A 14,849-nucleotide genomic window follows, 5' to 3' on the forward strand; every position below is an offset into this window, starting at 1 on the left:
AGTAAAGGACATGAGATCTTGTTAGAAGGTTGGACAAGGGCTGACATATTTTTGGGGGGGAAAATACCAGACCTTAACAGCAATTAAAAATATCTGTACGTGCAGGAAGAATAGCAAAGAGAATGTTTTTAAACAGAATAATGATGGGTGATGATGGCCCAGAAAGTAATAATTCAGATCATTTAAAGGGATGCTGATTTGTGTGTGTGTTTGGGGGGGGTGGATGATGCCTAACAAAAGCAATTTACTAATATTGCGCCACAAATCTTTGAAGACTGGCGTTTCCTGTCGGTACATAATGTGTTTATGTACCTGTATAGAGTTGCTAATACTCTGAACACATACATTTATTCATTCATATTCAGTCATTAATGAATAAAATCTAACGATATACCGAACAGTTTCAACAACGAGACATCGAGTGACAAGAGTGAACCGAGACGTGCAACTTTTACCTTCAAAGTGGTGTTTGAATACACATTTAGTATTCATAAACTCATGACCATTTGATATAGTCGGTTTATATACATTTAATAATTGCTCTCAATACTGGAACGTAATAGACTAGGATATAAAAATATTTCTCACTCACTGTATGGAAAGTGCGTTATTTCGTTTATTCCCTAATTGAAAAAAATTATCATGAATGATTTGTATTTTTAGAATAGAGTTAATTTTCAAATCACTGAAAAACAGATATGTCTTAATATAAACACAGATTTAATACTAATAGAAAACTAAGAGTGACTTAAGACCACTCGTGAGATATTGTATCTTTCCATTTACTAAATATAAGTGTAAAATATTGGTCATAATAAATAATAACGTTACGAGTCATAAACCTGCTTGACATATTATAGTTTAATATTCTTAATTAGTATAATAGTTCCGTAACATTCGTTTTATGCTATTCTAAACGGAGGATAGTAATATTCCACGTAATTAGTAAGCTCTACAGTTTCTTCGCTATATAAAAACTGAATGGCTAATATTCAAATAAAATAATAGTAACATTTTACCCACAAATTTTTGATATTTTCATTATTTTGAAAAAATATACATTTGAACGACAACCCTTTTTCTCAAAGAGTTCCCATAATATATTGCGAATTTTTGCGTGTTTATCATTAAAAGCAACCTAAAATACTTATATTAATCTTTAAGCTCTACGATTACATAATAAACAATCATAAAATGAACTAACTGTTAAAGAGAATTAAACAACTTAATACCGGTACATAATTTATTGTCAACATAAAATTAAGAGCTGCATAGTTTGTTTGGTAAAGTTGAAATTGCGCAACTGAAGTAGGAGAGAACGGGTTGTTTTGCATACTTATCTATTTTTCATGATAAACAGTCGATAATCATTTCCTCCACTAAGAAAACATATTTTTTTTTCATTTCAATACAACACAAAGATGTTAATCCAGTTTGTTATGCTACCTACATAACAAACTGGATTATATATTGTATTATATATTATATATTGTATATATTCCCACAACAAGTTATTAGTTTTAAATACGGTTGAATGAATTACTCACTTACACCCTTCATTGTTAGCTTAGAATGCCAGTGGTTTTTTCAGAAATGTATCAGTATATATTATTCAATTTAACACGTACTCTAATTGAAATATATAAATACCGTAGAGAAAAACTTTATACATGCTGATATAACCCGAAGCCGGATATTTTACTTTTTGGTTAAGTTTTTTGACACGATGCAACAAGCCCCAAGTTTTCCAACAGTGGTGTTACATTAGGCCTTTTTTCACGTGTGCTTTTTATAATCAAACTAACACTTGTATTGCGAATAGAAAAGAAATGATAAGTAAAAGCAATACGATTTCCGTAGACATTGATTAATTTATACTATTATAGTTCATTAACAAATGGTGGAGATACACAAGTTTGCTGTAGTATATATACCATGCTCACCTGATACATAGCAAATCCAGGTTTTCATCCGGGGTTATGTGCGACTCACCAGAACAAGTAAAAACCACAAGTAAAAGTCCTTAAAATCTCTCTTGTACTATTAATAAAATTCGAATCAGTATAATACAATATTGACTGTTAGATCAGTTGATAATTAATAAGTCGTGTAAGTATTTTTGCTGAAAATATGCTGTAAAAGAAATCTGCCACAAAATATTAGTGTATTTAAAGTGAAACACTTATTAATATGTGACACTGAAGGCACATTCCTTTTCCTGGTTATCAAGTTGTGCTACTTTATTTATTATTTCCATCGTTTTTATTATATACACTGTCAAATTTTTAACGAAATAAATGACAAATGAAAGGATGATTCAAAGCCACACTCCAACAAGATCTGGCATAATAATAATATTCCTGAAATTAATAAACTATAAAATATAATAATACATAATTTTCATGTTCATTATTATACTGAAATTCAATGTAGTCAAACATAGCATTAGCAATAATGTTAGTAAAAACTATAGCCTCCTAGTCTTTCCATACTCTAATTAGACATTAGAAAAGAAACAATATAACAATATATTGGAGAACATTACCAAACCTACTGATATATCAGGGATCTAAATGATCACCAGTAAAAATCTGCTAAGGAGCATTGTTCCCGTACATGTCAAACTTTGAGATACAACATTAGATAGAATGAAAGAGAAATATTTGGTTAAGAGATATAAGTGTCAAAATTCAACATATATTTCTTTAGCACCGCGCTTCCGCGCTCTCCATCATTTGAGTAACACTACTGCAGACAAATGCCTATGCCTACAGGAACTGTATGTATATTAAAATGTAACATTTTACGTTTAATGGTTCTAGTTCACTCATTGACAACATATTTAGCAATATTCCAAAGAATATGTTTTCACCTCAGGTTCTAATTACTGGAATTTTCGATCATCATGCGCATATTGGAGACATTGCCTCATTTGTTCCTTCAACCCACAATATTATTAAATTTACATTCAAGCGGTGCTTCACCCCCAGACGGCATTCGGGTCTTGAGGAGTCTTCTGGAGGGTTAATCATGGCATGAGCTTTTTGGAGCCGCTGATGTTGATGAAATGTTTGACTTATTTCTTGCAATTTTGTCATTTTATATTGATTGTGTTTTTCCTACAAAAAAGATTAAGTTCGGTACATGGGGCACTCAGATGAGGATTCCTTTGGGACGAAGATCTAAAAAAACTTCATAATCGCCTTTTGTTTCTCTACTCGCTGTCTAAGCATCTTGACTCTTCTCATCCTTTGAGAGTTTCTTTTATTCAAACCAAGAAGGAGTTTAGGAATCGCATCCATTCCGCCAAAGCGAAAAAAGTATTTGACCTACATCAGCGTGGCTCAGAATAAACAGCGTGCTGCTTGGAATGTGGTTAAGGATCTCATTCCTGATAAGAAAGCTAATGCCTTCACACATATTACGCTTAATGACGAGAATGGCGATCTGATGAACAATCCTAGGATGATTTCAGAGAAATTCAACATCCATTTTGCAGAAATAAGCCAGAGTTTGAGAGATTCTGAGGGTAATTCTTCATTTGTTCCTCCAAGATCATTGTCTTCATCAAGTAAAGAGTTCCTCTATATTTTTTGCTCCAACTGATAAGAATGAAATCATCTCAGTCGTAAATTCCTTGAAAACAAGATAATTCATCAGGATTTGATGGAGTTTCATCCAGGATTTTGTTGAGCTGTATAGATATATTGGCTGATCCTCTTGCACAGATTGCGAACTCGTCATTTGAATCTGGGAAGTTCCCATCACACTTGAAGCTCTCAATTGTAAAACCTATATTTAAGAAAAAAGGAAGTCCAAATGAACTTAGCAATTACCGCCCCATTTCGAACCTTTCTACATTTTTCAAAAGTTCTTGAAAGGCTTGTGCTAACCAGACTTTCCAATTACCTGTCTGTCAATGGAATTTTTACATGACCATCAATATGGCTTTCGTGAGGGGTTGTCTACAGTCAATGCAATTTTTTAGTCTTCTAACTGATGTATCAAAACTCATTGGATAAACAGGAATCACTTGTTTGGCCTATTTTTTGGATCTTACGAAGGCTTTCGACGTTGTGGATCACGGTTGTTGCTCGGAAAACTTGAAAACTTGGGTATTAGAGGGAAAGCTTTTGATTGGATTGCTTCTTATCTCCTGAACCGTAGACAGATTGTTGAAATTCCTTTTATTGATGATACAGGGTGCTTAAGAAAACAATTTTCTGAGGAGCGAGAAGTACGCACTGGAGTTCCCCCAAGGCTCCGTACTTGGTCCTTTATTATTTTTACTATTCATAAATGACATCCATCGAAGCGTGAAAGGTTTCCAAGTTGTTTTTTTTGTTTGCTGATGATACCTCCTTGGTTATCTCTGGTTGCAATCGAGCCGAGCTTGAAATCCAAACCTTTGTTCAGGCCAGTAATTTGCTGCAGTGGTTGGGTGAAAACTCTCTGTTTGTAAATACATCTAAAAACCAATTTTCTTGATTTTTGAATTAGAAAGTCTGCTAAAACGTTGATTGAATCTCAAAACATTATGATTGGAGAGTCAGAAATGTATCCTTCTTTGAATGTTAATTATCTTGGAATTGTTTTTGGATGATCAGCTAAACTTTTTTAGTCACATTGATAAAGTCACGAAAAAACTAAGCAGCTGCATATTTTTTGATGTATAGACTAATCCTGTTTTGCTAGTGAGGAAATTCTTTTGCTTACTTACTATGGCTGTTTTTTAATCCTTACCTTTGCTATGGAGTCTCTGTATGGGGATACGAGAGTAAAAAAAACTCAATATGTTTTTCGTCTCCAGAAAAGAGCTATAAGGATTATTTTCAAGTTGAGTCGTTCCCTGTCTTGTGGAGGTTTTCTTTCGCAGTAATAATATCCTACGTTCCCATCCATTTATATCCTTCAGTGTCTTTCTTTTTACAAAAAGTATCCCCACCTTTTTTCAGTCAACGTTTAATCCAGCCCATAATTACTCCTTAAGAAAAAGAAAACAACCTAATCCTAATACCCTGCCCTAAAACATCTTTTTTTTGAAAAACAAAGTCTTTACTCCTGCATCCGCCTTTTTAACTCTTTGCCATCCTGCTTTAAAATTGTTATGGACGATAGGGAATTTCAAAATCGTCTGAAAAAAATTTCTTATTTCGAGAGAATATTACAGTGTCCGTTAATACGTTGAGGATAATAAATTGTAGATCACTCCTGTTATATTGATTTTGGTCTTGTTGTGTTTGATCTGTCAGTAGTGTATACTTTAAGTTAGGATATTATAATTTTCTTGACGAATGCCTATGCATGTTATGCTTTTGGCAATAAATGAATTGATTGATTGATTGATTGATTTAGATAAAAGTATGTTTTTTAAAAGATAATTCCAAGAATGTCATGAATATTAATATCCTAATTCTTTTAGTTTCGAAATACCACGTTCATCGTTACTTATTATATATTACACATAATGTAAAACTCCTAAGACCATCTCCAAGACGAGGCTATGATTCTGGATACGGATTTCAAACTGAATGAGCTTATAGTTATGTAGATTATCTTTATCATTGTTTATTAAGAAGATTCTTCCTCTACTAAAACGGAGAAATTTCGTTGAAACCTTATGAGGGAATAAGAAACGACTTTTATATGATATTTTGTTACTGACTGTTGATGTTAAATCACTATATACCAGCATTCCTCGCAATGAATGTAAACAATATGTAAATTAATTTTTAAACAACAGGTAACAAACAGTTCCAAACCCAGCGCATTTTGTGTGTCATTATTTCACTCAACCTAATATTACTATTGAATAACATTATACCCCGTGAACAAAATTGACTGCAAGTTATTGGTACCTTAATGTGAACTAGGATGGCAACTTATTAAGATAGTAATACAATCAATTAAACGTGCAAAACTTAATATGTATTAACTCGTACAACATACGCACACCCATTTTCTTTTTAGTTCATTGCTGAGATATGTGGAAAGAGATTTAGAACTTTTATTAACTGATCACAACTAAACTAAGTCAATAAATATACGTTAAAATCTTTTGAATGAATTTCCAAAGCGTTTTACGATTTGTCTGTCAAGATATATTTATGATTAATTTAACAATCTTGATTAATAAAAATTTTAGCACTAATGTAATGATCACTCTATTGTTTTTGTTAGATTTAAAAAAATATGATAGTACATTCATTAAACATCTTAGAAGCAAACTAAAACGTATTTACACTTCTTAAAAGTTAGACAAAGTATTCTAATGCCCTAGACAAGCCTAAATATAGCAATCAGATAACATATTTAGTTGCATCAAGTAGCATGAATCAATAATACGAGTGAAAATGTATAATTTATTTTTGATTCTAACAGGACCACTAAGACAGTCAATTTGGAGTGTTAGGAATTCAAGAGACAGTTACAACTGTATTTGCTACAGCGTTATTTTTCGTGTTATTGTTTTACCTAGTGTTGTGTATGGCGGGATATATTGTATATCATCCCTGGTGGTAAACATAGCGGAACAAGATGTTTACTAGGAACATGTGTTGAACGTTATCCTGAAAGTTGTTTTTGTACTGATAACGTCAGTGAAAATTATTGGTGTTATGAGACGTTGTATGGTTTGAAATATTGACCTTTATTGCCTATTTGGCTGGTGTGTTTAGCAAAATATTTAACCAAGTTTTATAGTAATATTTTGGGAGTTCAAACAACAGAAGTAATCAAACACAGTTTTTGGACTTTAAAATAAACCGCTTACGTAAAATTAAAAAATGTATTATATAATGACGAGAACCTGTATTATAACTCATAAAAAAATATAATATGAATTTTAAATTTTCAGATTCATTTTATTATTAAGTAGGATTCTGTTGATATGTACCCATGAAGTATGTTTTTAAATTCAATAAAAGATATGTATTAGTTTTATAATTCCAATTAAATGAAAGAATCCTAACAAGTAGTGATTCCCTGTGAAGCATAAGATGAACAATTAAGTACAGTAGTACACAATAAGGTTTTTTATTCGATTTATAAGGGAATAATCTAACAACCATGTTATATTAACATAAAATCCAATTTAAAAAACCAATTATAGTTGAAGATTTTCAGACTGTCAGTCATTACTATTACAAATTAATTGTTCAGTATTATAATGATAACAACTATAGAATTAAGACACTTTAAAATTTATAGATAACCTAATGTTGCGTATTTGTTTTAGAACGCACGAAATGCCTAGATCTTATACGGTTGTTGTCGGTTGTAACGAAATTTAAAGGCAAACGATTATCTGCATTACACTTACAAAGCTACATATGCAATGCTAAGGAGACATTATGCCTAAGACCCCATTTTTTGGTGGTTATAAATTTTTTAAGTAAGTTACAAAAGTTTAACATTTCTAAAATTTACATAAACGAGATTTTATAATTTTCGTAATCCTGTATTCCACTCATGACGTGTATTTAAAGCATTAAAATTTTACAATATTAATTTATTTATTGGTGCAGAACTATTATTTTAATCGCTTTGATTCCAAAGTAATGGGTTGAGGCCTAAATATGGCCTCAACTATAAAATATGTAATAAGTCTTATGTAATAGATTGGCATATACTTGCCTATGTAATGAATTGATACTACTAAACATTATCTTAATACGTTTGTGAACTTTATAATAAACCTATACTGTAAATATTGTTATATAAATGTAATTCATATAAAATATACACTATCAGTTAAAAATTACTATGTAATTATTATCTGTAACATTGATACTTAGAAAAAATTATCTATTTTATAATTCGCAAAATAAATTATTAGTTTCCGTTGTTATATGCAATACACTATTTTAAAAATATGGTTAGAATATACTGAAACGTGTGTAGTCATAATTTAATGTCAACTTATTGTTGATTTTAAGAAGGAATGAAAGCATAATCAAACAAGTTTAGAAATGTGACATACTCAATGGCAATATTTCTCGTTAGTAGAAACGGCCACTTCCAAAAAAGAACTATTAGAAAGGTAAAAAATTATCAGATATATCGAGAATTAAAATCGACTTCAAAGTTTAGAAAGAAACAAGGAATAATTAAAAAATTTATAGCATACATTTTCAAACAAAATTAAATATTTTTCTCTATATCCAGCTATTCATGGGTATATTTGCTATATGAAATAATCGAAGCAAATGTTCACTATAGTCACTAGTGTGATATACCATTAAAATCGTTTAGTTATTAATTTTGTCCATAATTTTTTTACTAAGACCACAGTGAAATGAAATATTAAAACATTATATTAAACACAGTTGAAAACGGGACAATTTTTTATTCAATAGCGTATGAAATGAATATTTCATACATATTCAATTCCATGTAATCAATATTTTAGCAAATCTTTTGAACGAGTACTAAATACTCTAAATAATATAAGGTCCTACATTTTTTTAGACTACACATTATACTGGCAACTACAGAAGCCACGAAATAGAGGAATCTCTTCTTTTAACTTAATGCTCAATGTTCTCTTTCAATGCTCGGCTGCGTCTCGAGTCAACAATTTCACCGTAGGATTCACGCTTCAATCAATGATCACCAATGTTTCTCCTACGAGAAAATCACACAAACAACTCCAATACCACATTTCACAGTGGAATGAAACTTTCGGAAAGCAGGAATGGCTTTTACACCCGTTCGTGATACAACAGATTCAAGAAATAAACTGCCCATCAACAAAATCTTTTTCTTAGATTACAATTCTTATAGGAACAATCCTATATACATATACTTATATGATATTATATACTGTATATAGTGTAAAATTATTTTTTCTATTACTTTCCTGCTTGGAGATGTATTTTTTATGTTTGTAGACAAATTAATTAGACTTTTAACTGTCACTTAAAAATAAAGAGTATAAAGTAAACAAAACAGCACAGATTGTACATACGAGAAATATCCTACCGCTTCCTGGATAAACACAAATTAAAGTATTATAGTTTGTCTTACGTTATATGAAGTTGAACATATTACCAAATTATTTTTTTCTATTACTTTCCTGCTTGGAGATGTATTTTTTATGTTTGTAGACAATTTATTTAGACTTTTAACTGTCACTTAAAAATAAAGAGTATAAAGTAAACAAAACAGCACAGATTGTACATACGAGAAATATCCTACCGCTTCCTGGATAAACACAAATTAAAATATTATAGTTTGTCTTACGTTATATGAAGTTGAACATATTACCAAATTATTTTTTCTATTACTTTCCTGCTTGGAGATGTATTTTTTATGTTTGTAGACAAATTATTTAGACTTTTAACTGTCACTTAAAAATAAAGAGTATAAAGTAAACAAAACAGCACAGATTTTACATACGAGAAATATCCTACCGCTTCCTGGATAAACACAAATTAAAATATTATAGTTTGTCTTTCGTTATATGAAGTTGAACATATTACCAAATTATTTTTTCTATTACTTTCCTGCTTGGAGATGTATTTTTTTATGTTTGTAGACAAATTATTTAGACTTTTAACTGTCACTTAAAAATAAAGAGTATAAAGTAAACAAAACAGCACAGATTGTACATACGAGAAATATCCTACCGCTTCCTGGATAAACACAAATTAAAATATTATAGTTTGTCTTTCGTTATATGAAGTTGAACATATTACCAAATTAATTTTACTATTACATCTTGTGGGTTGAATTTAAATATATACATTGGATATTAAAAAAAATATCATACATTGGTCAGAGGAAGTATGTTGGAGTCTTATATATTGTTGGAGTCTTCAATATAAATATTTTGATATAAATGTTCGCTAATTCGCTAATTATATCTCATGCGTTCCCACAATTATATCTCACCCCATACATGACACTTTTTTTCAATTAAAGCATTTATGAGAGGCAATATTATTACAATCATATTATACCGTGTATTACAATCATATTATATAAGTATTTGTAAATTTTATAAATGTCTTACAAAGGTCTTTTTCCTTTTATATTAGAGATATATAAAAAAGGTGCATGATGGAGCAATATTAAAAAATTTATATGTTGTTTGACAATAAATATTCGTAGATTGTGTATAATGGCAGGCAATATATTATTATTACTCGTAGTATGCTTTATATTTTAGACCATTATTACTTAAGTACATGTATCTGTATTAGTTTTGTGAATATTTTTCAAAATACAGTATCGTTATTCTTATGTGTTCGTAAGCATACATTTTCCACGAGTTGATGCTATTGTATTAACCTATTGCGTGAAATAACTGATTTGTTTATAATCCTAATAATATAGGCAAGAAAATAATTATAGTTTGAAGGCTTCTTAGCTGCATATATCTAATAAAATTAAAACATTACATCAGAGACAGAATAAATTTCAGGGGAGTCATAAGATTCAATACTTACGTAAAATCTAGAAAATTATAACCTCTCTTATTTCCTTATTCCCTGGCCCACACATTCTGCTTATGGGAAATTATAGATCAAGAAGGATATTACGAGTACATTTTTTCTTTTGTTCTTTTATTATAGAATACTGAATTATGTTCTTTTTACAGATTTAAGTGAGATAGACTGACAATCCTTTCTACGTAAGTAACCTTAATTATAATTATTATTAAAAAATATTAAATACTATTAATACGTTAAATGCATATTTATGAGTTGCGTAGTTACAAAGAGATAATAAAATTTACATCAAGTTATACTGGCAACTTGAACAGAAACTTGTTCGTCGCTGGACTGCTACTTTCGCCATTCAGACACTGTCGAGTATTTCACAATAGTACAAACGAATTGCTCAAACAGTGATAATGAAGTGAAGTTTATTTTTTTCATACTGTTTAATGTATTTTCGGTTTCTTTGTACGCATATGTGTTGGCCTGTCCCCACGTCTGTCTAAATTGATTTTACCTAATTTTACAGCTTTATATCGATATACATAATAATGAGTTCAATGTCTTTTCGGTTTCTTTGTACGCATATGTGTTGGCCTGTCCCCACGTCTGTCTAAATTGATTTTACCTAATTTTACAGCTTTATATCTATATACATAATAATGAGTTCAATGTTTGCCCTTTGATAAACTTGGGGCTGAAAGTTAGTGAGCACTTCTACATTTGTCTCATGGGTAATTTTAGCAACGATAAATCACAATTTAATATTTTTTACTATTATGAGTAAAACACGTGTAGCCTAGTTACCCCCACACTTACATAATTATTCGGTGACTTGTTCTGTAGACTCTTGAAAGCTACCTTAAAAACAGTACATAATTAGACTAAGGTGAAGGTGTTAACAACGTATTCTGGACCTACAGTTGTATAATAGTTCAACACATTGACTGCAGCTGTGGTCACACATTACTAATTACTATAACAGCTGTCCTAAACTCGGTATACATAACTAAACCGCAGTGAAGATGTTAATAAACAATTAGCATGAATCATGTGGCAAGATATTCCGAGAGTGACAGGAACTGTAAATCTACAATTGTGCATGAAGCTTTATTTTTTAAATAAGGGAAGAGAAACTTATATGATGGTGCACGTCAATCCGGGGGAACTGTATGAGCTTCAATGAAGCCTGTCACTCGGTAGGAAAGCATTATTTATGGTATGCCCAAGAGAAACATGTAAAAGTTTTCTTTCTTCATGACTGACTTGCATGTCCAATAGACATCTCAATAATAATATAACCTAGTAACTATAAATTTTAAACAAACAAAAATCTTTTTGTGCTACATGTGTTTTACCGTACTTCTAACGTGTAATTAAAGGGTAGGTCATAAATGTGACACTATGTTATAATCAAAATCGAAGCATTTGTACATACATGTAAGGAAAACTAAGAAAAAACATGTTTTGTTCTGTTGTAACTAAAAAGAGTAACAACGCCATTGATTGGTACTTTAAAGAGCTATTAGGCTAGACTCAGAATTCTTAGCAAAAACACACACACACAGTAAACCAAATCAATGAAAAGATCAAGGTCATCTTCTTAAGATTGCGTGTAACATTCGATGTTCTAACAATCAAAATTAACTCTAAACAAATTTTAAAATAGTTAATTCACTACGGTTCTCCAATCACTACTTAAAATAAGGTTTATATGTTCTAGAAATTTTAAATTTATATCAAGAAATATCTCATTAACTATCTTCACAGTTACCTTCCGTCAAAATTTGTACATGATAGTCCATCTAAGTATATATTAAAATATTTGCAATTTATTGTTCTAATTTTATTAATTCTATAGCAAATACTGGAAAATACTTAACAATAACTTATGTAGTTTTCAGTTATATAACTTATCGTTCAAGGATACAGCCGGTGTAATCTACACTACAACATCACGTTTACTACTTGTGTTTGATGTAAGCTTTGGAAGTTTATATGTATATACGGTAAAATGATGTACACACATACACCGTCTCGTATTGCTGTAGGTACCTTTTCGTACTGTATATTTGTCTATTTAGTCCTGGAGACGTTTGACATGTCAACCAAAAATCTGTTTTTCTCTGAACAACCAAACTTGGACGACTACTTAAACTGTACAATAGTTGATCACATAAAACAGCCTAATATGGAATTTAGTTAATAAATTATGAAAATAAAAATATTAAGTAAAACCACATAAATAATCATTCTCATATCGCATTAAAAACAGGAAACATAATTTATGTCTTTCATGACTCAAGGCGGAATAACATTAAATAAGGTGGAAAAATCGATTTAATACAATGAATACTAGTTTTAACCTAGAATGAAGTAATGAATTAAATGTACTGATTATCTTGTATCTTAAATAATGTACTATTACTAAAAAGTCGATCATAAAATTTTTGTAATTTATTAACTGGGTCAGGGTAAGGAAGAGTAACACTTAATACACAGTGAAAGATATCACAATTGCAATAAAAGATATCTTAGTTTAGAATTTACTAAAAAGGTTTTTAAACATTTTTACATAAGGTTATTTTGGATACGAAATTGAAGCTTTATTTTTAAAAGTATTATAAGAACTACTAATTGGTAATGATGACCCTGTAAAAGAAGGTTATTTGATATTTTTAGTACTTCAAGTTCAAGACAAAACAATTACATACGCTCTTTTTATATTTAGCACTAAAATTTGCTTAAAAATTGCATTATTAGAAATAATGTAGTATAACCCATTTCTCGCTGTTATATTAAGATCTTATTTGGTCATTAATAAATGGTAACTAATAGTTTAAAAACCAGCTCATTAAAACCCCAGTCTGTGTCTCATGTGGTTTTGCTCTCTCTCTCATGAGGTCAAGTGTTACCTTCACTACGGGTTTGTTTGTAGGACACTGTGGTCCGTGAGTAGTTTAAAATAGAACGTCCAACAACCCACAAATTTGCTCTGTTCCATTTTTAAATAAATACATTCATCTGGTTATAACGGCTTTAATATAAGTTTTAAATAGTTACCCTCAGAACAACTGAAAAACCACGATGGGTGCAAACATGCACAGCCATACATTGATTGTACATTTTTTCCCGAATTCACAAGTTAAATATTTAAGACTGAATTTGAATAAATAAGAATTAAGAATTAAGAAATGTTTAGTTTTACAGAGAATACGGCTTAATAAAGTAACGGTCTACACGATAGCAAAGGTTGCTGAAGAAATAGTACAAAATAAAAGTCACACGCCAAGATAAATCTTTATTTTTTCGACATTATTAATTGAACACAGTTCAATATTACTGTAAAATTTAGGTCAATACCTCACACCGTAACATAATTTTGAACATATTAGTGAGCTTTTGAATTATTTTAAAATGTAACTTAATGATTTAGTTCGTTACATAAGAGTTGTATCATCAAATTTGAACTGAGAGTTTGGCAAATTAAAACAGAACCGGTTTTTCCCCCCTTCTGACAGTTTATTTAAAAAAGCACAATGAGTCGAAATTTAGATTCTGTCAATATAAGTAACGTACGTACACGGAATGCGAATGATAAAATAGTAATTACAATATGTTTAAAAGAAAGGTAAATTTACGTAAGAGAAGACAGTTAAATAACACTTTAGGGCTGTTCAATTTACTTTTACTACGCGTCTTGTGGTGTTCAGTTACGGCTAGTAACACTGACTCATCACCTTCGTTGATCTCCGTGTTTTAGTATTATTTCTCAATAATACTAACAAAGTGGAGCAATTCCAGGTCTCAATCACTGATAACGTACCGGTTAAGATGTGACAATAAAGTTGAATCATATATCATAGAAATAAATTTCTAAATAACTATACATGTTGGTAGTACTGTAAGATGATTTACTTAAAATATGTTACTCATACTGTCTTATATAATCATATAACAAAGAAAACAATAATTTATACGTGCATTTTCAAAGTTCATGTATGGACATTGCCACGGTGCTTTTTGGTTTATTATTATGATTGTTAAGAGGTCAACTATAAAACAAAGAAACATCCTATAACGCACTATAGGGATATTTTATTGTTTAGGTTCAAAGGGTCAAGACAAGATGGCGGTTATGGAGTTGGTGGAGTTCTCGGCCATGACCACGGATCTCATCAACAACCTTACGGAAGACTGGAACCTGACACTACCGACACTTGCGCCCAACCGCACCCCTAACTACATCAATGTCACCTCAGAGCTGCCTATAGAGTATGCTCAGCCCATGTACGGGTAAGTACTTCTAGGGATATTTGGTAAGCTTGATAACATACTCAAAATAATTATTCTTATTTTAATTATTTTATATGACAGCTAAAGTTGTATCTATCATACGCAATAAAA

The 14,849-nt window shown here is 30.6% G+C and overlaps 1 protein-coding gene across 5 annotated transcripts in view; it reads left to right on the forward strand.

Moving 5' to 3' along the window:
* The window catches only part of LOC124364477 (sex peptide receptor-like), a 364,700-nt gene that overhangs the window by 337,310 nt on the left and 12,541 nt on the right, over positions 1 to 14,849 (forward strand). For 4 of the 5 annotated variants that reach the window (XM_046819996.1, XM_046819998.1, XM_046820000.1 and 1 more), the window contains 2 exons: positions 10,604 to 10,636; positions 14,552 to 14,738. In XM_046819996.1, coding sequence (XP_046675952.1) covers positions 14,572 to 14,738 — 167 coding nt within the window. In that variant the 5' untranslated portion in view covers positions 10,604 to 10,636; positions 14,552 to 14,571. The remainder of the gene's footprint in view (positions 1 to 10,603; positions 10,637 to 14,551; positions 14,739 to 14,849) is intronic. The other variant, XM_046820001.1, reaches the window with a different exon arrangement.

This window comes from Homalodisca vitripennis, chromosome 6, assembly GCF_021130785.1.
Source record: "Homalodisca vitripennis isolate AUS2020 chromosome 6, UT_GWSS_2.1, whole genome shotgun sequence".
In the NCBI taxonomy this organism is placed as follows: Eukaryota; Metazoa; Arthropoda; class Insecta; order Hemiptera; family Cicadellidae; genus Homalodisca; species Homalodisca vitripennis.